The sequence below is a fragment of the Bombina bombina genome, chromosome 6 (assembly GCF_027579735.1).
Source record: "Bombina bombina isolate aBomBom1 chromosome 6, aBomBom1.pri, whole genome shotgun sequence".
NCBI classification, from domain to species: Eukaryota; Metazoa; Chordata; class Amphibia; order Anura; family Bombinatoridae; genus Bombina; species Bombina bombina.
Genome location: NC_069504.1, coordinates 817,422,090 through 817,443,937, shown reverse-complemented (window position 1 = coordinate 817,443,937; position 21,848 = coordinate 817,422,090). Strand labels below are relative to the sequence as shown.

Below are 21,848 nucleotides of genomic sequence, written 5' to 3'. Positions count from 1 at the left end.
TTCAATAATAAAATTAATCCTCAAAAATACAACTTGCCTAATAATTCTGCACTCCCTGTAGTCACCATTTTGAAAGTTGGCACTCTTACAAAACGATTCAAAATTTTCAGATCCAGAACGGGCCTGAATGAATTTTCTTTCTTTGGGACAATAAATAGATTTGAATAAAACCCCAGACCCTGTTCCTAAAACAGAACTGGTATGATTACCCCTGAAAGCTCTAGATCTGAAACACACTTCATAAAAGCCTGAGCCGTCACCGGATTTGCTGGAACGTGAGAAAGAATCTTCTCACAGGAGGTCTTACTCTGAATCCTATTCGATACCTTTGAGAGACAATACTCTGAATCCACTGATTTTGGACAGAATCTGCCCAAATTTTTTGGAAAAATTTTAATCTGCCCCCCACCAGCTGAACTAGAATGAGGACTGCACCTGCATGTAGACTTGGGGGCTGGCATTGGTTTCTTAAAATGCTTGGATTTATTCCAACTTGAAGAAGGTTTCCAATTGGAACCAGATTCTTTGGGGGAAGGATTGGCTTTCTGTTCCTTATTCTGTCGAAAAGAACGAAAACTATTAGAAGCTTTAGATTTACCCTTAGATCTTTTATCCTGAGGCAAAAAAACTCTCTTCCCCCCAGTGACAGTTGAAATAATTGAATCCAACTGAGAAACAAATAAATTGTTACCTTGGAAAGAAAGAGATAGTAATCTAGACTTAGATACCATATCAGCATTCCAATATATGAGCCACAAAGCTCTTCTAGCTAAAATAGCTAGATTTAACATCAATTTTGATTATATAAAAAATAGCATCACAGATAAAATAATTAGCATGTTGAAGAAAGCAAACAATGCTAGACAAATCAGAATCTGTTTCCTGCTGCGCTAAGCTTTCCAACCAAAAAGTTGATGCAGCTGCAACATCAGCCATAGATATAGCAGGCCTAAGAATATAGCCAGAAAATAAATAAGCTTTCCTTAGATAAGATTCAAGTTTCCTATCTAAAGGATTCTTAAAAGAAATACTATCTTCCATAGGACTAGAAGTACGTTTGGCAAGAGTAGAGATAGCATCAACTTTGGGGATTTTTTCCTAAAACTCCAATCTAGCTGCTGGCAAAGGATACAACTATTTAAACCTAGAAGAAGGAATAAAAGAAGTACCAGGCCTATCCCATTCTATTTAAATCATATCAGAAATAGCATCAGGAACTGGAAAACCCTCTGGAGTAACCATAGGAGGTTTATAAACAGAATTTAAACATTTACTAGTTTTAGTATCAAGAGGACTAGATTCCTCAATATCCAAATTAATCAACACCTCTTTTAACAAGGAACATATATACTCCATCTTAAAGAGATAAGTAGATTTGTCAGTGTCAATATCTGAGGAAGGATCTTCTGATCCACAAATGATTTTGAAGAAACAGCACACCTTTGCTTTTTCAGTGGGGCACGGAACAAAAAAAAGGACTTGCCAGGTCCCAGTCAATCCAGATTCAAAGAGTATTCCAGCCACCAAGTTTTCTTAAGACCTTTATTTCACATGGGGTCCCAAACAAACAGTTACAACGTTTCAAGCCACACCAGGCTCTTAATCATGTATGATTAAGAGCCTGGTGTGGCTTGAAACGTTGTAACTGTTTGTTTGGGACCCCATGTGAAATAAAGGTCTTAAGAAAACTTGGTGGCTGGAATACTCTTTGAATCTGAAGGATCTTCTGAATCAGATTCTCATCAAAAGGAGGATAATTCAGTATGTTGTCGGTCATTTGAAATTTTATCAACTTTATGAGAAGTTTTAAAAGACCTTTACATTTATTAGAAGGCTGAATAGCAGACAAAGCCTTCTGAATCGCAACAGCAATAAAATCTTTTATATTCATAGGGATATCATGTACATTAGATGTTGAAGGAACAACAGGCATTGTACTTGTACTGATGGATACATTCTCTGCATGTAAAAGTTTATCATGACAACTGTTACATACTACAGCTGGAGATATAATCTCTGCTAATTTACAACAGATACACTTAGCTTTGGTAGAACTGTTATAAGGCAGCAGGATTCCAACAGTTGTTTCTGAGACAGGATCAGATTGAGACATCTTGCAAATGTAGGAAAAAAACAACATATAAAGCAAAATTATCAATTTCCTTATATGGCAGTTTCAGGAATGGTAAAAAAATGCAAACAGCATAGCCCTCTGAGCATAAAAAAGGCATATAGAAAATGGGGTTTAAATGATTAAATTATTTGGCGCCAAGTATGAGGCACAATGCAAAATGAAATTTTTTGGTGCTAACAAAATCCGGAAATGACACAACTCACGTCATGGCAGACACAACCTTGTGCAAGGAAAACTGGCGTCAACTAAGACGCCGGAAATGACGAATTTGCGTCACCGAACGTACCTTTACGTCAAAAAAATTATTGCGCCAAGAACGACGCAATAAATATCAGCATTTTGCGACTTTGCAAGCCTAATTTTGCCCGCGAAATTTAATGAAAAAGCAGTCATTTGAAGAAAAGACTATACCCCAGGTAAGAAAAAATAACTTCCTATATATTTTCCCAATTTTGAAACTGATAGTCTGCAAAAGGAAATATACATAAAACCTGACTCATGGCAAATATAAGTACAATACATATATTTAAAACTTTATATTAATACATAAAGTGCCAAACCATAGCTGAGAGTGTCTTAAAGTAAATGTCAATTTTTATGTTAAAGTGCCCGGTTTTTAAAAATTTGATTAAAAACAGGGGCACTTTAATTCATCAAAATTTACATTTCACTCCTGTTGTGAAAAAAAAAAAACTTACCTTTTAATCTTCACAGCAGCTCCAGCTTCCTCCTCCCGTCGCAAAGCCTCTTCCTGGGTCTAAAATGAGGAATCCGGCTTCCTCCAATCACGGCGTTGAATCAGACACTGATCCCCCCGGGGGGGAAGCAGTGATTGGAGGATGACCTATCCATCATTTCTGACGTCAGAAATAGCTTGCAATAACCGGAGGAAGCTGGAGCTGCTGTGAAGATTAAAAGGAGTGAAATGTAAATTTTGATGAATTAAAGTGCCCCTGTTTTTAATTGAATTTTAAAAACCGGGCACTTTAGCATCAAAATTGACATTCACTTTAAGTAATGAAAACATACTTACCGAAAGACACCCATCCACATATATCAGATAACCAAACCAGTACTGAAACAGTTATCAGTAGAGGTAATGGAATATGAGAGTATATTGTCGATCTGAAAATGGAGGTAGGAGATGAATCTCTCCGACTGATAACAGAGAACCTATGAAAAGATTTCCTATGAGGAAAACCATTGAATCAATAGGTGATACTCCCTTCACATCCCTCTGACAAACACTGTACTCTGAGAGGAATCTGGCTTCAAAATGCTGAGAAGTGCATATCACAGAAGAAAATCAAGCACAAACTTACTTCACCACTTCCATAGGAAGGCAACGTTTGTAAAACTGAATTGTGGGTATGGTAAGGGGTGTATTTATAGGCATTTTGAGGTTTGGAAAACTTTGTCCCTCCTTGTAGGATTGTATATCCCATACGTCACTAGCTCATGGACTCTTGCCAATTGCATGAAAGAAAGAAACACAAAGTTTCGGGGCCAATGCTCCTTAACCATGTGATGGACTTGAGTGTGTAACAGCAAGCAGTGTAACTCGTCAATACTGATTGCTCAGGAGCTGTTAGGCGACAGTCTGAATGGGTTCGCAGAAAAACTTTCCCTGCATTTCCAGACTCTAACTTTCATCAATACTCTCACTGAGAGGTTGACATGATTACTAAAAACTCCAGTCCTTTCTTAAAGGGAACATACCTATTACATTACTATCCGAAATCTTCTGACACTTCTCTGCCACCTCCTATAGTGACGAAAGGCAAAAAATGACTGGAGGATAGGGGAAGTGGGAGGGATATTTAAGGCTTTGGCTGTGGTGTCTTTGCCTCCTCCTGGTGGCCAGGTTTTGTATTTCCCCAACAGAAAGGAATGAATTTGTGGACTCTCCCTGCCTTATGGAAGGAAAAGCTACCGGGAGCTAGCGGGTGATTGGTGGCTACACACACATGATGTTTGTCATCCACGGTTTCGTCAGTGTTTAACCCCTTTGTGGGGGTTAAACACAGAGTTGGGGCGTCGCTAGTGTTAAAAAAACATGTTTTAACAAATAAGAGCATGTCAATTTTTTTCTCATTATTTAACCATTGTTGAGGATTCCACTTTCCAGAAATCATTATTGTAAGTTATTAAATGTTTAACCACACTTTGAAAACAAATTGAGCAATGTGAAGGATCCAGTTGCTATTTAAAAATATTTTCTTTCATGATTCAGATAAAGCATGCAATTTTAATAAACTTTCTGATTTACTCCTATTATAAAATTTTCTTCGTTCTCTTGGTATCTTTATTTTAAAAAGCAGGAATGAAAGCTTTGGAGCAGGCCTATTTTTGGTTCAGTACCCTGGATAGGGATTGCTGATTGGTAGCTTCATTTAGCTATCCAATCAGCAAGCGCAACCCAGGTTCTCAACAAAAAATTGGCCAGCTCCAAAGCTTTTATTTCTGCTTTTTCAAATAAAGATAGCAAGAGAACAAAGCTAATCTGATAATAGGAGTAAATTAGAAAGTTGCTTAAAATTGCATGCTCTATCTGAATCACAAAAGAAATAATGTGGGTTTACTATACCTTTAAAAGCTGGAAATAAAGTAAGGTGCCTAGAGGGATATGGCTGCACCTCACTGACGAGGCCCACACTAGGCTGAAACGTAAGTTTAGAGTTTGCCATGTCTCTTATTGATAGAGTGATTGTCTAGTATTTCGGGACTGTACTGTTTAGTCAGGACTAGACTGATATACTACAAGAAAGTTCTTCTCTGTGAAAGGCACATAATGGGCAAAAACAGAATTTAAGGCACATAATGGGCAAAAACAGAATTTATGTTTACCTGATAAATTTCTTTCTCCTACGGTGTATCCGGTCCACGGCTTCATCCTTACTTGTGGGATATTCTCAATCCCTACAGGAAGTGGCAAAGAGAGCACACAGCAAAGCTGTCCATATAGCTCCCCTCAGGCTCCGCCCCCCCAGTCATTCGACCGACGGTTAGGAGAAAAAAGGAGAACCATAGGGTGCAGTGGTGACTGTAGTTTATAAAAATAAATTTAAACCTGACTAAAATGCCAGGGTGGGCCGTGGACCGGATACACCGTAGGAGAAAGAAATTTATCAGGTAAACATAAATTCTGTTTTCTTCTACATTGGTGTATCCGGTCCACAGCTTCATCCTTGTGGGAACCAATACCAAAGCTTTAGGACACGGATGAAGGGAGGGAACAAGTTAGGTAACCTAAACGGAAGGCACCACTGCTTGCAAAACCTTTCTCCCAAAAATAGCCTCCGAAGAAGCAAAAGTATCGAATTTGTAAAATTTGGCAAATGTATGCAGTGAAGACCAAGTCGCTGCCTTACAGATCTGTTCAACAGAAGCCTCATTCTTGAAAGCCCAAGTGGAAGCCACAGCTCTAGTAGAGTGAGCTGTAATTCGTTCAGGAGGCTGCCTTCCAGCAGTCTCATAAGCCAACCGGATGATGCTTTTCAGCCAGAAAGACAGAGAGGTCGCAGTCGCCTTTTGACCTCTCCTCTTACCAGAATAGACGACAAACAAGGACGAAGTTTGTCTGAAATCTTTAGTTGTTTTTAGGTAAAACTTCAAAGCACGAACCACATTGAGATTGTGTAACAGACGTTCCTTGTTAGAAGCTGGGTTAGGACACAGAGAAGGAACAACTATTTCCTGGTTAATATTCTTATTGGAAACCACTTTAGGAAGAAAACCAGGTTTGGTACGTAAAACGACCTTATCTGTATGAAACACCAGATAGGGTGAATTACACTGCAAAGCAGACAATTCAGAAACTCTTCTAGCGGAAGAGATAGCAACCAAAAACAAAACTTTCCAAGATAGTAACTTAATATCTATGGAATGTAGAGGTTCAAACGGAACCCCCTGAAGAACTGAAAGAACTAGATTTAGACTCCATGGAGGAGCCACAGGTCTGTAGACAGGCTTGATTCTGACTAAAGCCTGCACAAACTCCTGAACATCTGGCATTGCTGCCAGACGTTTGTGTAAAAAAACAGACAGAGCTGATATCTGTCCTTTAAAGGAACTAGCTGACAAACCTTTCTCCAATCCTTCTTGGAGAAAAGCTAAAATTCTTGGAATCCTAATCTTACTCCATGAGTAACCCTTGGATTCGCACCAACAAAGATATTTCCGCCATATCGTATGGTAAATTTTCCTAGTGACAGGCTTTCTAGCCTGAATCAGGGTATCTATAACTGAATCCGAAAACCCACGCTTAGCTATAATCAAGCGTTCAATCTCCAAGCAGTCAGTTGCAGAGAGACTAGGTTTGGATGTACGAATGCACCTTGAATTAGATGGTCCTGCCTCAAAGGTAGCTTCCATGGTGGAACCGATGACATATTCACCAGGTCTGCATACCAGGTCCTGCGTGGCCACGCAGGAGCTATCAGAATTACCGAAGCCTTCTCCTGTTTGATCCTGCCTACTAGCCGTGGGAGAAGAGGAAACGGTGGAAAGACATAAGCTAGATTGAACGACCAAGGCGCTGATAAGGCATCGACCAGTGTCGCCTTGGGATCCCTGGACCTGGACCCGTAACATGGAACTTTTGAGTTCTGACGTGACGCCATCAGATCCAGATCCGGAATGCCCCATAGTTGAGAGATAATCCGCTTCCCAGTTGTCCACTCCTGGGATGTGAATTGCTGATAGATGGAAGGAGCGATCCTCTGCCCATTTGATGATCTTGGATACCTCTCTCATCGCCAGGGAACTCTTCGTTCCCCCCTGATGATTGATGTACGCTACAGTCGTCATGTTGTCCGACTGAAATCTGATGAATCTGGCCTCCGCTAGTTGAGGCCATGCCTGGAGCGCATTGAATATCGCTCTCAATTCCAATATGTTTATCGGCAGAAGAGATTCTTCCCGAGACCATAGACCCTTCAGGGACTCCCAGACCACGCCCCAGCCCAAAAGACTGGCATCGGTCGTGACGATGATCCACTCCGGTCTGCGGAAACTCATTCCCTGAGACAGGTGATCTAGAGACAGCCACCAGAGGAGTCAGTCTCTGGTTTTCTGGTCCATTTGAATCTGGGGAGACAAGTCTGCATAATCCCCATTCCACTGTTTGAGCATGCACAGTTGCAATGGTCTTAAATGAATTCGAGCAAAAGGAACCACGTCCATTGCCGCAACCATTATTCCTATTACCTCCATGCACTGAGCTATGGAGGGCTGAGGAATGGATTGAAGAACTCGACAAGCGTTCAGAAGCTTTAACTTCCTTACCTCTGTCAGAAAGATCTTCATTTCTACGGAGTCTATTATTGTTCCCAGAAAGGGAACCCTTGTGGACGGGGACAGGGAACTTTTTTCTATGTTCACCTTCCACCCGTGAGATCTGAGAAAGGCTAAAACAATGTCTGTATGAGCCCTTGCTTTGGGAAGGGACGACGCTTGTATTAGAATGTCGTCTAGGTAAGGTGCTACTGCAATGCCCCTCAGCCTTAGCTGAGGGACCCTAGCACCTTTGTGAAAATTCTGGGAGCAGTGGCTAAACCGAACGGAAGAGCCACAAACTGGTAATGTTTGTCCAGAAAGGCGAACCTCAAGAACTGATGGTGATCTTTGTGGATAGGAATATGCAGGTACGCATCCTTTAAGTCCACGGTAGTCATGTATTGACCCTCCTGGATCGTTGGTAAAATTGTCCGAATGGTTTCCATTTTGAATGATGGAACTCTGAGGAATTTGTTTAGAATTTTTAAGTCCAGAATTGGCCTGAAAGTTCCTTCTTTTTTGGGAACTACAAACAGGTTTGAGTAAAAACCCAGTCCTTGTTCCGCTGTTGGAACTGGGTGTATCACTCCCATCTTTAATAGGTCTTCTACGCAACGTAAGAATGCCTGTCTCTTTATCTGGTCTAAATATAAGCGAGACATGTGGAACCTTCCCCTTGGAGGAAGGTCCTTTAACTCTAGAAGATACCCCTGAGAAACAATTTCTAGTGCCCAGGGGTCCGGAACATCTCTTGCCCAAGCCTGAGCAAAGAGAGAAAGTCTGCCCCCTATTAGATCCGGTTCCGGATCGGGGGCTACCCCTTCATGCTGTCTTGGTAGCAGCAGCAAGCTTCTTGGCCTGTTTGCCCTTGTTCCAGCCTTGCAATGGCTTCCATGCTGGTTTGGGCTGGGATGCGTTACCCTCTTGCCTAGTGGCTGTAGAGGTGGAAGTCGGTCCGTTCCTGAAATTGCGAAAGGAACGAAAATTAGACTTATTTTTAGCCTTGAAAGGTCTATCCTGTGGAAGGGCATGGCCCTTTCCCCCAGTGATATCTGAAATAATTTCCTTCAACTCTGGCCCAAATAGGGTTTTACCCTTGAAAGGAATATTAAGTCATTTTGTTTTGGACGACACATCCGCGGACCAAGACTTTAACCAAAGCGCTCTGCGCGCCACAATTGCAAAACCAGAATTTTTCACTGCTAATTTAGCTAACTGGAAAGCGGCGTCTGTAATGAAAGAATTAGCCAACTTCAGGGCGTGAATTCTGTCCATGACTTCATCATAAGAAGTCTCCTTTTGGAGCGAGTTTTCTAGTTCCTCAAACCAAAAAGCCGCTGCAGTGGTTACAGGAATAATGCAAGAAATTGGTTGAAGAAGAAAACCCTGTTGAACAAAGATTTTCTTAAGTAAACCTTCTAATTTTTTATCCATAGGATCTTTGAAAGCGCAACTGTCTTCTATTGGTATAGTCGTGCGCTTAGCTAACGTTGAAACTGCCCCCTCTACCTTAGGGACCGTCTGCCATGCGTCCCTTCTAGGGTCAACAATTGGGAACATTTTCTTAAATATAGAAGTGGGAACAAAGGGTACACCTGGCTTCTCCCACTCCTTAGTCACGATATCCGTGATATCTAGCTTAAATTTAAATGCTATGGCATCAGGCTCTGCCTGCTGAGAAACTTTCCCTGTGTCAGAAATTTCTCCCTAAGACAGGCCCTCCCTCACCGCCAAGTCAGATTGATGTGAGGGCACTACAGATAAATTATCCTCTGCGTCAGCTTGCTCATTTTCTGTGTTTAAAACTGAGCAATCACGCTTACTAGGAAAAGCTGACAGTTTGGATAAAAATGCTGAGAGAGAATTATCCATTACTGCCGCTAACTGTTGCATAGTAATCGCAATTGGTGCGTTAGATGTACTGGGCATCGCTTGCGCGGGCATAGCTGGTGTTGACACAGAAGGGGAGGATAGCGAGCTATCTTCACACCCTTCAGCTAAAGAATCATCTTGGGCTATATCTTTAAGTGTAATTGTACGGTCATTACGCTGTTTGGACGCTATAGCACATTTCACACATAAATTTAATGGGGGAACCACCTTGGCCTTTGAACATAGAGAACATAGGCTATCTGAAGGTTCAGACATGTTTAACAGACTTAAAAGTAACTTCAATGCAATAAAATTTATTTTTGACAAAAACGTTACTGTCTCTTTAAATAATAAAAGTGCACACTTTATTATTGAAACATCAAAAAACCATCAAAAACACATCCGATTTTTATGAAATTTTCACCACAGTGTCATAATGCTTTGAAAAGGTTGCACACAAATTTTCAGACCAATTAACCCCTTAATGCCCAAACCGGAGCTAATAACAGCAGTTAACCGGTTAACACACTACAGTACTCTGCCACAGCTTGCCCTGTGGCTTTTACCTTCCTTAGGGTTATTTTGGTAAGAATATAAGCCTCCCTGGAGCCCTTCCTGATGCCTCCGGACTTCCCCACGTGAAGCTGCATGAACTGGCTAGTCAAAACAAGTGCACAATTGAGGTGCGAAAATGAGGCTTCCTTCCTCTGCATACCAGAGTGGAGGGGCCTTTCTGACTAGATTAGGTGTCCAACTAAGTGCCAGGCGCAAATTAATCCCCAAAAGTGTTTTAAGTTGATAAAAAAACACCTATTTAAGTTGAAAACTTGCTAAAAAGCAATCGATTAGCCCACAATAGTGTCAACCAGCATAAGCCCTTAAAATAAGCCATCCTTTTATTGCTGAATCTAATAACAATGGCTTACCTATCCCAGAGGGAATTTCTGACAGTGTTCTAGCATTACTGGGTCTTGTTAGAAAAATGACTGATCATACCTGAAGCAGTTAAGCCTGCAAACTGTTCCCCCCAACTGATGTTATCTGGTTTCAACAGTCCTGCGTGGGAACAGCAATGGATTTTAGTTACTGGTGCTAAAATCATAGTCCTCTTAGCAGAAATCTTCTTCACTTTCTGCTGCAGAGTAAATAGTACAAGCCGGCACTATTTTAAAATAACAAACTCTTGATAGAAGAAATAAAAAACTACAACTAACACCACATACTCTTTACCACCCCCGGGGAGATGCTACTAGTTAGAGCGGCAAAGAGAATGACTGGGGGGGTGGAGCCTGAGGGGAGCTATATGGACAGCTTTGCTGTGTGCTCTCTTTGCCACTTCCTGTAGGGATTGAGAATATCCCACAAGTAAGGATGAAGCCGTGGACCGGATACACCAATGTAGGAGAAAGAGGCTGCTTCTGGGGTGGTAACTAGCCATAGAACAAGCTATTACGCTATTGTTTATTCCGAAGTTGTGCGCTTCTCTCTTTTTGTGTATGAATGTTAAGTTTTAAGTTGGGAAAACATAATACAATATTGCAGAATAAGCTTAGTCTGTAGATTCATATATCCTCACCATGCTTTTTGGTGTACATGTCTGGCAGCATCGTCCCACAAATGGACGAGATATCCCCAGAAATGGAATAATATTTTCAACCTTTAGCCCCAGGTTGAAAGGCCATATCCTGTTCTGGAATAAAAGAAATACAAAAAAGGATTTAAATTTATTTGATATATTTTTTGATTTATAAAGTTCCTAATAAATACGACATACAACAAATAAAAAATCCAAAAATATAAACAAAGAAAAAAATATAGGAAAAACATTAAAATAATGACAACTGCTTGTATCCATCAAATTACAGCAATACAATGCAGAGGAAATTAGTAGGTTTTTAAACAGTAACTTACATAAAGATAAAATCACATTGCTAATTAAATGTATTATAGATTGTCAAAGTAAAGGATATTAAAGGGGGTGGGAGCGTCACCATTAAGTCAAAGAGAGGAGGGGTAAAAAGTGCCACACTTATGTTGATTGTTATAGTGTAAAAGAAATTTTTTTTTTTTTTTTTTTTAATAAACTAAGGGCCAGATTACAAGTGGAGCGCTATTCGGGTATTCTTGTTAGTTTGCGCTTGTATTATAATTTAAAAGTAAATGCGAACACGTGAGCGCAATCGCCATTTACGCTAGAATGGTTACCGTAACCTCTATGTTTAAACTATTTTATTTTTTTTTACAAAATAATTGTCATATTTTTTCAAATATGCTACCCACGCAGTTATTTGACACCTCTGACGGTGTTCCTGACAATTTGGTTGAAATATCACTTCTAGGGCATGTGGCCCTCTGAACTAGTTTTTGTGGCCCTTGAGAAAACGTAGAACTAAGAATGCTTGCAATAGTTTTTGTGGCCCCAAGAAAAAACATAAATTATGCTTACCTGATAATTTCCTTTTCTTCTGATGGAAAGAGTCCACAGCTGCATTCATTACTTTTGGGAAATAAGAACCTGGCCACCAGGAGGAGGGAAAGACACCCCAGCCAAAGGCTCAAATACTCATCCCACTCCCCTCATCCCCCAGTCATTCTGCCGAGGAACAAGGAACAGTCGAAGAAATATCAGGGTAAAAAGGTGCCAGAAGAATATAAGGACGCCCCACATAAAATTACGGTGGGGAGCTGTGGACTCTTTCCATCAGAAGAAAAGGAAATTATCAGCATAATTTATGTTTTTCTTCTTAAATGGAAAGAGTCCACAGCTGCATTCATTACTTTAGGGGAAACAATACCCAAGCTATAGAGGACACTGAATGCCAAGACGGGAGAGTACAATAGGCGGCCCATACTGTGGGCACCAGGCCTGAACCTCTACCCAATACAAAACCCTGCTTCATCCGAAGCCGATAAAATATTAAGAGGAAAAGCCACAATGACACTGACTCGCAGTTAGTCCAGAAGCCAAACTAGAGACCGCAAACGAACTCGACTGAGCCAACAGTCCTCCAGGAGACACCGTCGCCCAACAGGCGGTCTCCCACCGCTCACCAACAAAAATGAAGGGGACACCAGCTGAAATCCCCAAGGGGACAAGGCAAAGGAGAACTGAGGAACCGAAAGGTCCCCTAATACAATAAAAACACCTCCAAGAGTGAGCCCAGCTCACAGAGACCCAAAGGGACCCAAACAGGGGGAGGCCACGTCTATACCAAGCGAAACCCGGGATAAGACCGGGCACAGAGACAGAACAGACGTCTCTCCAACATCCTGCAAGCACGGAATGCAACTGAAGAGGCAAAATCCTCCCAGTGTCTGACCATAGAATACCAAGGCATTCGACCATGAAAAAAGTGTGTAATATACCCAGGTGAAAAACCCCAAGTTTGAGAACACAGAGTCCATAACAGGACGACACAGAGGGTACGTGCGAGGAAGAGGAAGCAGTCAAGCAAGAAACAGACCGCAACAGCAACCCCCAGAAAGAGGGCACACTACAGGCAAACTAAGTCGCCGGACCAACACACAGGTCTCTAAAAGGGGAGCACAAAACCTCAATCGAGGCCCCCTGAGAAGGAGATTATACCCTCAGGACCCGAAGGAAGAGTAAACCCTCTTCTGAAATCAATGGAACAAGTTGAAAGGAAAATCTATGCCCTAGCAGACTGAGCCAACAAGATAGACTCAACAAGCTCACACATCCAGAGGAGACTGCAACCCGAACGCAGCGCCTTAGACCGCTCGGCCATCCTGACCTGCAGACCCACACCCAGCTGGACCAACCCAGCCTCATGGATCCAAGACAGGGGAACAAAAGAATCCCGAAACAGGTACAGGAATGAGCGTAACACAGAGTACAAGTACAACCCGATCTATCAAATAAAGGCCCAAAAAGTCTGACTTGGAGCCAGCAAGACCCCAGGGGGAACCAATCCCACCTTTCGGCTTCCCATCCAGGAGAAGCCCCAAGCAAGGACTCCATCTCCATGGGGAGGAGAATATCCCCTAAAGAAAAGGGATGATACAGGAAGGGCAACAACTGTCCTCAAGTCCCGAAGCCACCGGCTAATAGGAAGATAAATTCACAACACAGATGTCCTAGAAAAGGACCCCCCTACAAGTAGCTTGACAAGCAGAGGCACAGCCAACCCATTTGCATGAAGCAGGGAATCCACAGGAACACCGGCAAGATGACTAGGGGAATGCAACCCTAAGGCGCAAAAGAAATTTGACATCCAACGCCAGCAGCTGGGTATAAACCAACAACCCTTAAGGTGCAAGCCCCACAGCTAACCACTAGATGACATGGGCTACTCTTGTGGCAAAGAGTAAAAAATACTCCGAAAACCTGGCCAACCATGACCAGATCAGGTAGATGGAGCAAGGACATAGCCAAAGTTCCCACTACCGTCGGGGTTACCAGCCCTGAGATCCAAGATTGCAAAACCACCCAAAACTGGGTCAGGAAAAAGGCCAAGCGAAGCTTCAGCAACCGGATGTTTCAGGGAGAAGAACAGGTCCGGGCACCTAATAGTTCAGGCAAACCTTACCCTAGAACTAAACACCCCAACTGGCCAAAAAGCCAGACACAAGGGATATAGATGCATATCCAGAGAATCCGGATAGCGAGAAGAACTCGAAAGCCCCGACCAAAGGAAGGAACCACCCCTAGCTAAAGTCCAACGCACCAAGGAGCAAGGCTAGAAGTCGTATGAAGATACTTCTCAAAGCCTCAGGACAACCAAGGGATACCTCAAGGTTAAAAAAATCCTACTAGCAGGACTAGTCTCCCTATCACCTCCGAACAAGCAAAGGACACAAGGAAGAGAAAGGCACTAAGCCTACCCAGTTCCAGAAAACCCCAAGCTAAACAAAGTCCCTGCAGGGAACAACCATCACCCGGAAACACAGATCCCTAAAAGGAGATCCAACTCACCCGGAGACAATGCAAGAATACCCAAAGGTCTCTTATAACTCAGACAGACAGTACTCGTCAAAGAGTAAGAGCTGCATGTAGATACACTATAAACAGCTTACGCGTACACCTGCAAGGTCTCAAGAGCTGCAACTGGCTTCAAACTGCAAACCTTCCACATGCTAGACAGCTATCCTGTACAAGCTGTTGGATCAAGCCCAAAAAGACAAATCCAGAGGCCTAAAAATTAAGGCCAAACCGCTCAACTGTGGTAAGGGGCGTTAAGCCCTCCAACCCTCCACCAAATGAGGGAGGATCTAGGTTTTGATGAAATCAGAACCTAGCAGAACAGTGCCACGTGTCTAAACAGTCGCAAGACCAGCCAAACCCGACAGGACCAGCCTGCACCTAGGGTCCTAACCGGCAACTGCATAAATTCTCCCTCATAGGGGAAAAAACTGAAAACGGACATAATTAACATAGGACTAACATGTCCAAAACAACTTCCGAGGAAGTAATAAAGAGTATCAATCCCAGAAGGTTCCCAAAGGAAACAAAAACAAAGAAAAGACATCCCATTGAATATAAATAAAATAGAAGGCAACCCGAAGGTTAACACCCAAAAAGACACAGACCTACCCGCAGGACCAGCCAAACGGAGCCCCATCTTTCAAAAACTGGGAGAGATCTCAAACAAATGACAATCAGGAGATTACCTCATCCCCACATGTCTAATGAGGTGCACCATTCAAATTAGCAGACTGAAAATCCCTGTATCTGGAAACGATAGGGTCATTCAATAACTGAAAACATGACTGAGCAATACGCGAAGGTGCGCAATCCTGTAACGAAAGGCACAACACTCAGGGACAGTTACACCTGCGGGGAACTGTAGAGGCCCTCCCCAAGGCGGAAGGCCCGGGACAATAAGGCAGGAGCACATTCTCAAAGAAACGTCTGGACTCTGCAGACGAACAATCGCCAACATTATGTAGAAGCAAAAACGTGCTGCAACCTCCGGGGGGGAACACGCCACCCTGCATGGTGGAATCAGAAAATGGGTTACCCGCATGTGTAGAAGTATGAATTTATAGGGAACTCGTCTCTCGGAGGACAGGACCCCCAGAGGCGGATGGCTCAGCAGTCCCTTGATTCCTCGAGCCAGAGGAACAAGGTGCTCTGAAATAGCATACAGAACAAAACTGGTCGACATGTGTCAACAAGGCCAATCCAAATTTGTCACCGGACACAGAATCTGAAATCAAAATAGTCTCGGTATAAGAATCCTCAGTAACTGAATATAAAATGAGCACAGTCTCAGCATCAGAATCCTCCATAACTGGATAGAGGAAATATCAATATGGACTAAAGTATGAAAACAAAAACGGCACCTGACACCCACAATGGCTGGGGCACTCACCACCTCCTATGACCAGACCCCTGTGGACTAGAATATCTCCTTCACCACACGGTCAGGGATGCAGAAATGGGGAACAGAACGTAACCACGCCCAAACACAAGGTGAACAGAACAGTCCAAAAAAGCAGGTCTAACCCAAAGGCCGCGTCACTTCCAAAGGCCTCAAAGTTCCAACCACGAGCCCATAAACATCACACATAAGCAGGTTGAATCACATAACAAACATGATTATAAACCCCCCTGTTCAATAACCCCCCTCAGGAGATATTAACCCTCGATTCCAATATACTAACAGAGACTCACTGAGACCCTTATGTCATATAGTTAGACCCGCAAAGGTGTGTAACCTTTCGGGAAAACATTCACATTACAGTACATTGACTATAAAGTAAAATGAAACGATCTTACCGGAATCTACGCCGTGGAACAGGAACACGGCCTTTCAAGTGTGACGAATAGTGGCATCGTCTTCGCCATGGACTTGAGAGAAGAAAACAGGCAGCGGAGCGACAACGCTGATTGCTTGAGGAGCTGTTAATATGAGTCGGGATGGTTTCGCAGAAAGACTCTCCCTGCATCTCTGGACTCTAACTTTCATCCAAGCCCTCACTGAGAGACTGACAGGACTACTTAAAACTTCTGTCCCATGGCGAAGAGTACTACCCTCCATAAGAGACAAAAAACAAAAATTAAAAATTCTTACAGGTCTCATTAACCTCTTGGGACAAAAGGCAAAGAATGACTGGGGGATGAGGGGAGTGGAGCATTTAAGCCTTCGGCTGGGGTGTCTTTGCCACCTGCTGGTGGCCAGGTTCTTATTTCCCAAAAGTAATGAATGCAGCTGTGGACTCTTTTCATTTATGAAGAAAAATTAAACTAAAAAAAGTATGATTTAAGGACTTTTGTGAGTGGCACTGGGCAACCAAGGACATATATTATTATTTTTGTGTTTAATAGCCATATATGTATATGCTGCACTTGATGCTTCTTATATACTCACTTGTGAACCCAAATTTTTTCTTTCGTAATTCAGATAGACCATGCAATTTTAAGCAACGTTCTAATTTACTCCTATTATGAATTTTACATCGTTCTCTTTGAATCTTTATTTGAAAATACAGGAATGTAAGCTTAGGAGCCGGCCCATCTTTAGTTCAGCACCTGGGTAGCGCTTGCTGATTGGTGGTAAATTGGATTCAGTATCCCTTTAAGAATTCTAAAAAATTGATATGCTGCCCCAAAGTATTAGGAAGTTGGCCATCACCGTTCTAGGGTATCAGTTCTAAAGGTTTTTTAGAATGTTCACTTCACCTTGGGTTTAATGGGGCTCTCTAATGGCTGTGATTCAGTCACCAACAAGGTCATCTTGAATCAGTAGCAGGCGTGCTTCACCAATGGTAGTTCCGCCCCTGTTGTGAATCTCTTAGTAGAAATGCACCTATGAAACAGAGATATAATAAGAACATGAAAGGACCATCAGATAAAGTCTAAATTACATAATCAAAATATGCATAATAAAAAAAAAAAGACTATAAAATAGCACTTACTCTAAATTTAAAATTAGTAGATTATTTTCTTATACATTTGAAGATGTCCTTCCATTTCCCTGCCCGTTTCATGTGACATCTATCAGCCAATCGCAGAATCATATCCATATATATTGTAAACTCTTACACATGGTCAGTAGAAACTGGTGCCTCAGAAAGTGTGCATAGAAAAAACATAATTTATGCTTACCTGATAAATTTATTTCTCTTGTAGTGTATCCAGTCCACGGATCATCCATTACTTGTGGGATATTCTCCTTCCCAACAGGAAGTTGCAAGAGGATCACCCACAGCAGAGCTGCTATATAGCTCCTCCCCTCACTGCCATATCCAGTCATTCGACCGAAACAAGCCGAGAAAGGAGAAACCATAGGGTGCAGTGGTGACTGTAGTTTAATTAAAATTTAGACCTACCTGAAAAGGACAGGGCGGGCCGTGGACTGGATACACTACAAGAGAAATAAATTTATCAGGTAAGCATAAATTATGTTTTCTCTTGTTAAGTGTATACAGTCCACGGATCATCCATTACTTGTGGGATACCAATACCAAAGCTAAAGTACACGGATGATGGGAGGGACAAGGCAGAAACTTAAACGGAAGGAACCACTGCCTGTAGAACCTTTCTCCCAAAAACAGCCTCCGAAGAAGCAAAAGTATCAAATTTGTAAAATTTGGAAAAAGTATGAAGGGAAGACCAAGTTGCAGCCTTGCAAATCTGTTCAACAGAGGCCTCATTTTTAAAGGCCCAGGTGGAAGCCACAGCTCTAGTAGAATGAGCTGTAATCCTTTCAGGAGGCTGCTGTCCAGCAGTCTCATAGGCTAAACGGATTATACTCCGAAGCCAAAAAGAAAGAGAGGTTGCCGAGGCCTTCTGACCTCTCCTCTGTCCAGAGTAAACAACAAACAGGTTAGATGTTTGGCGAAAATCTTTAGTAGCCTGTAAGTAAAACTTCAAGGCACGGACTACGTCTAGATTATGCAAAAGACGTTCCTTCTTTGAAGAAGGATTAGGACATAATGATGGAACAACAATCTCTTGATTGATATTCTTGTTAGAAACCACCTTAGGTAAAAACCCAGGTTTTGTACGCAGAACAACTTTATCTGAATGAAAGATCAGATAAGGAGAATCACAATGTAAGGCAGATAACTCCGAGACTCTTCGAGCCGAGGAAATAGCCATCAGAAAAAGAACTTTCCATGAAAGAAGTTTGATATCAATAGAATGAAGGGGTTCAAACAGAACCCCTTGAAGAACTTTAAGAACCAAGTTTAAGCTCCATGGAGGAGCAACAGGTTTAAACACAGGCTTAATTCTAACTAAAGCCTGACAAAATGCCTGAACGTCTGGAACTTCTGCCAGACGCTTGTGTAAAAGAATAGACAGAGCAGAAATCTGTCCCTTTAAAGAACTAGCTGATAATCCTTTGTCCAAACCCTCTTGGAGGAAGGACAATATCCTAGGAATCCTAACCCTACTCCATGAGTAATTCTTGGATTCACCCCAATGAAGATATTTACGCCATATCTTGTGGTAAATTTTCCTGGTGACAGGCTTTCGTGCCTGTATTAAGGTATCAATTACTGACTCGGAGAAGCCACGCTTTGATAGGATCAAGCGTTCAATCTCCATGCAGTCAGTCTCAGAGAAAGTAGATTAGGATGATTGAAAGGACCTTGTATGAGAAGGTCTTGTCTCAGAGGCAGAGTCCATGGTGGAAAGGATGACATGTCCACTAGGTCTGCATACCAGGTCCTGCGTGGCCACGCAGGCGCTATCAATATCACTGATGCTCTTTCCTGTTTGATTTTGGCAATCAGACGAGGGAGCAGAGGAAACTGAGGAAACACATAAGCTTGGTTGAAGAACCAAGGCGCTGCTAGAGCATCTATCAGTGCCGCTTCTGGGTCCCTGGACCTGGATCCGTAACAAGGAAGCTTGGCGTTCTGGTGAGACGCCATGAGATCCAATTCTGGTTTGCCCCAACGGAGAACCAATTAAGCAAACACCTCCGTATGAAGTTCCCATTCCCCCGGATGAAAAGTCTGACGACTTAGAAAATCCGCCTCCCAGTTCTCTACACCTGGGATATGGATCGCTGACAGGTGGCAAGAGTGAGTCTCTGCCCAGCGAATTATCTTGGAGACTTCTGACATCGCTAGGGAACACCTGGTTCCCCCTTGATGGTTGATGTAAGCCACAGTCGTGATGTAGTCCGACTGAAATCTGATGAACTTCAGTGTTGCTAGCTGAGGCCAAGCCAGAAGAGCATTGAATATTGCTCTTAAAGTGATGGTAAACTCAGTTATTGGTAATTGACATATTTCAAATATTCAATACTATATTTATTAAACCGCATACTCATTTTAACTTTTTATATGTACTTTTACAATAAATTATACATATTTACTGACCCTTTTATCGCCGCATCGCTCCGCCCCTCTTATTTGCTTGCATCTCTAAACTGGACGCTTCTCTTGCCTACACCTTCTCTGCACAAAATACAATTTGCACGCTCCCAACAGTGAAATCTGATGAACTTCAGTGTTGCTAGCTGAGGCCAAGCCAGAAGAGCATTGAATATTGCTCTTAAAGTGATGGTAAACTCAGTTATTGGTAATTGACATATTTCAAATATTCAATACTATATTTATTAAACCGCATACTCATTTTAACTTTTTATATGTACTTTTACAATAAATTATACATATTTACTGACCCTTTTATCGCCGCATCGCTCCGCCCCTCTTATTTGCTTGCATCTCTAAACTGGACGCTTCTCTTGCCTACACCTTCTCTGCACAAAATACAATTTGCACGCTCCCAACAGTGTTATTTTTAACGCATGCGCATATTGGATAGTGACGTATACCAAGTAAACATTGTGTCACGAGATTCAATGTTTACTTGGTTCAGTGTGAATAAAAAAATCGAGTGTGCGAGACATCTCTCCCCTATAAAACAAGCAAACGTTTATAATTACAAAATATAAGTAAGTCAAAAATTATTTTATTTAGTTTTAAAAACATATAGAATTTTTATTTCATCAAAACAACAAGTTCAGCAGCGTACTTACTGGCACTCTTTCAAGTAAATAATGAATCGTTTGACAATACTACACGATTCACTGTTTACTTCTGCGTGCCGTGTTGAAAATTAGAATAAACGCATGCGTTCCCAACACATGAACGCGCAAATTAGTTATCAGATTTAAACAATCCTGATTGGATGGCCAAATTGTAATGCTAAAGAAATATTGCGCATGCGTAAAACGGATTGCATTGAAGTAAGCCTGTCTGGCGACAGGATTACTGATTGGTTTAAATATTTAAACAACCAATATGACATCACAAGGGGCTGGAATTGAAACGGAGATGAATGACTTACAATACATCGATTTGTGAGTAATATCTAATATATTGTATTAGACAAAATTAGGTGTCCATAATTATTGTGATAGAACAAGAATAGTCATATAAACGAGTAACATAGAGTTTACCATCCCTTTAACTCCAGAATATTTATTGGGAGGAGTTTCTCCTCCTGAGTCTATGAACCCTGAGCCTTCAGGGAGTTCCAGACTGCACCCCAACCTAGAAGGCTGGCATCTGTTGTTACAATTGTCCAATCTGGTCTGCGAAAGGTCATACCCTTGGACAGATGGGCCAGAGATAACCACCAGAGAAGAGAATCTCTGGTTTCCTGATCCAGATTTAGTAGAGGGGACAAATCTGTGTAATCCCCATTCCACTGACTGAGCATGCATAATTGCAGCGGTCTGAGATGCAAGCGCGCGAATGGCACTATGTCCATCGCCGCTACCATTAAGCCGATTACTTCCATGCACTGAGCCACCGTGGGGCGCGGAATGGAGTGAAGAACACGGCAAGCATTTCGAAGTTTTGATAACCTGGACTCCGTCAGGTAAATTTTCATTTCTACAGAATCTATTAGAGTCCCTAGGAAGGAAACCCTCGTGAGAGGAGATAGAGAACTCTTTTCTTCGTTCACTTTCCACCCATGCGACCTCAGGAATGCCAGAACTATCTCTGTATGAGATTTGGCAATTTGAAAGCTTGATGCCTGTATCAGGATATCGTTCAGGTAAGGAGCCACCGCTATGCCTCGCGGTCTTAGGACTGCCAGAAGTGAGCCCAGAACCTTTGTAAAAATTCTTGGGGCTGTAGCCAACCCGAATGGAAGAGCTACAAATTGGTAATGCCTGTCTAGAAAGGCAAACCTCAGGAACTAATGATGATTCTTGTGAATCGGAATGTGAAGGTAGGCATCCATTAAGTCCACTGTGGTCATGTACTGACCCTCTTGGATCATGGGTAAAATGGTTCGAATAGTTTCCATCTTGAATGACGGAACTCTGAGGAATTTGTTTAGGATCTTTAAATCCAAAATTGGTCTGAAGGTTCCCTCTTTTTTGGGAACCACAAACAGATTTGAATAAAACCCCTGTCCTTGTTCCGTCCGCGGAACTGGATGGATCACTCCCATTACAAGGAGATCTTGTACGCAGCTTAGGAATGCCTCTTTCTTTATCTGGTTTGCAGATAATCTTGAAAGGTGAAATCTCCTTTGTGGAGGAGAAGCTTTGAAGTCCAGAAGATATCCCTGAGATATGATCTCCAACGCCCAGGGATCCTGAACATCTCTTACCCACGCCTGGGC

The 21,848-nt window shown here is 42.2% G+C and overlaps 1 protein-coding gene across 1 annotated transcript in view; it reads right to left on the bottom strand.

The window, feature by feature from the left end:
• GPAT2 (glycerol-3-phosphate acyltransferase 2, mitochondrial) overlaps positions 1–21,848 on the bottom strand; it is a 744,505-nt gene that overhangs the window by 648,860 nt on the left and 73,797 nt on the right. Inside the window, exon 2 of the mRNA XM_053719460.1 lies at positions 10,860–10,973. Within this exon, the coding sequence (XP_053575435.1) occupies positions 10,860–10,973 (114 nt within the window). The remainder of the gene's footprint in view (positions 1–10,859; positions 10,974–21,848) is intronic.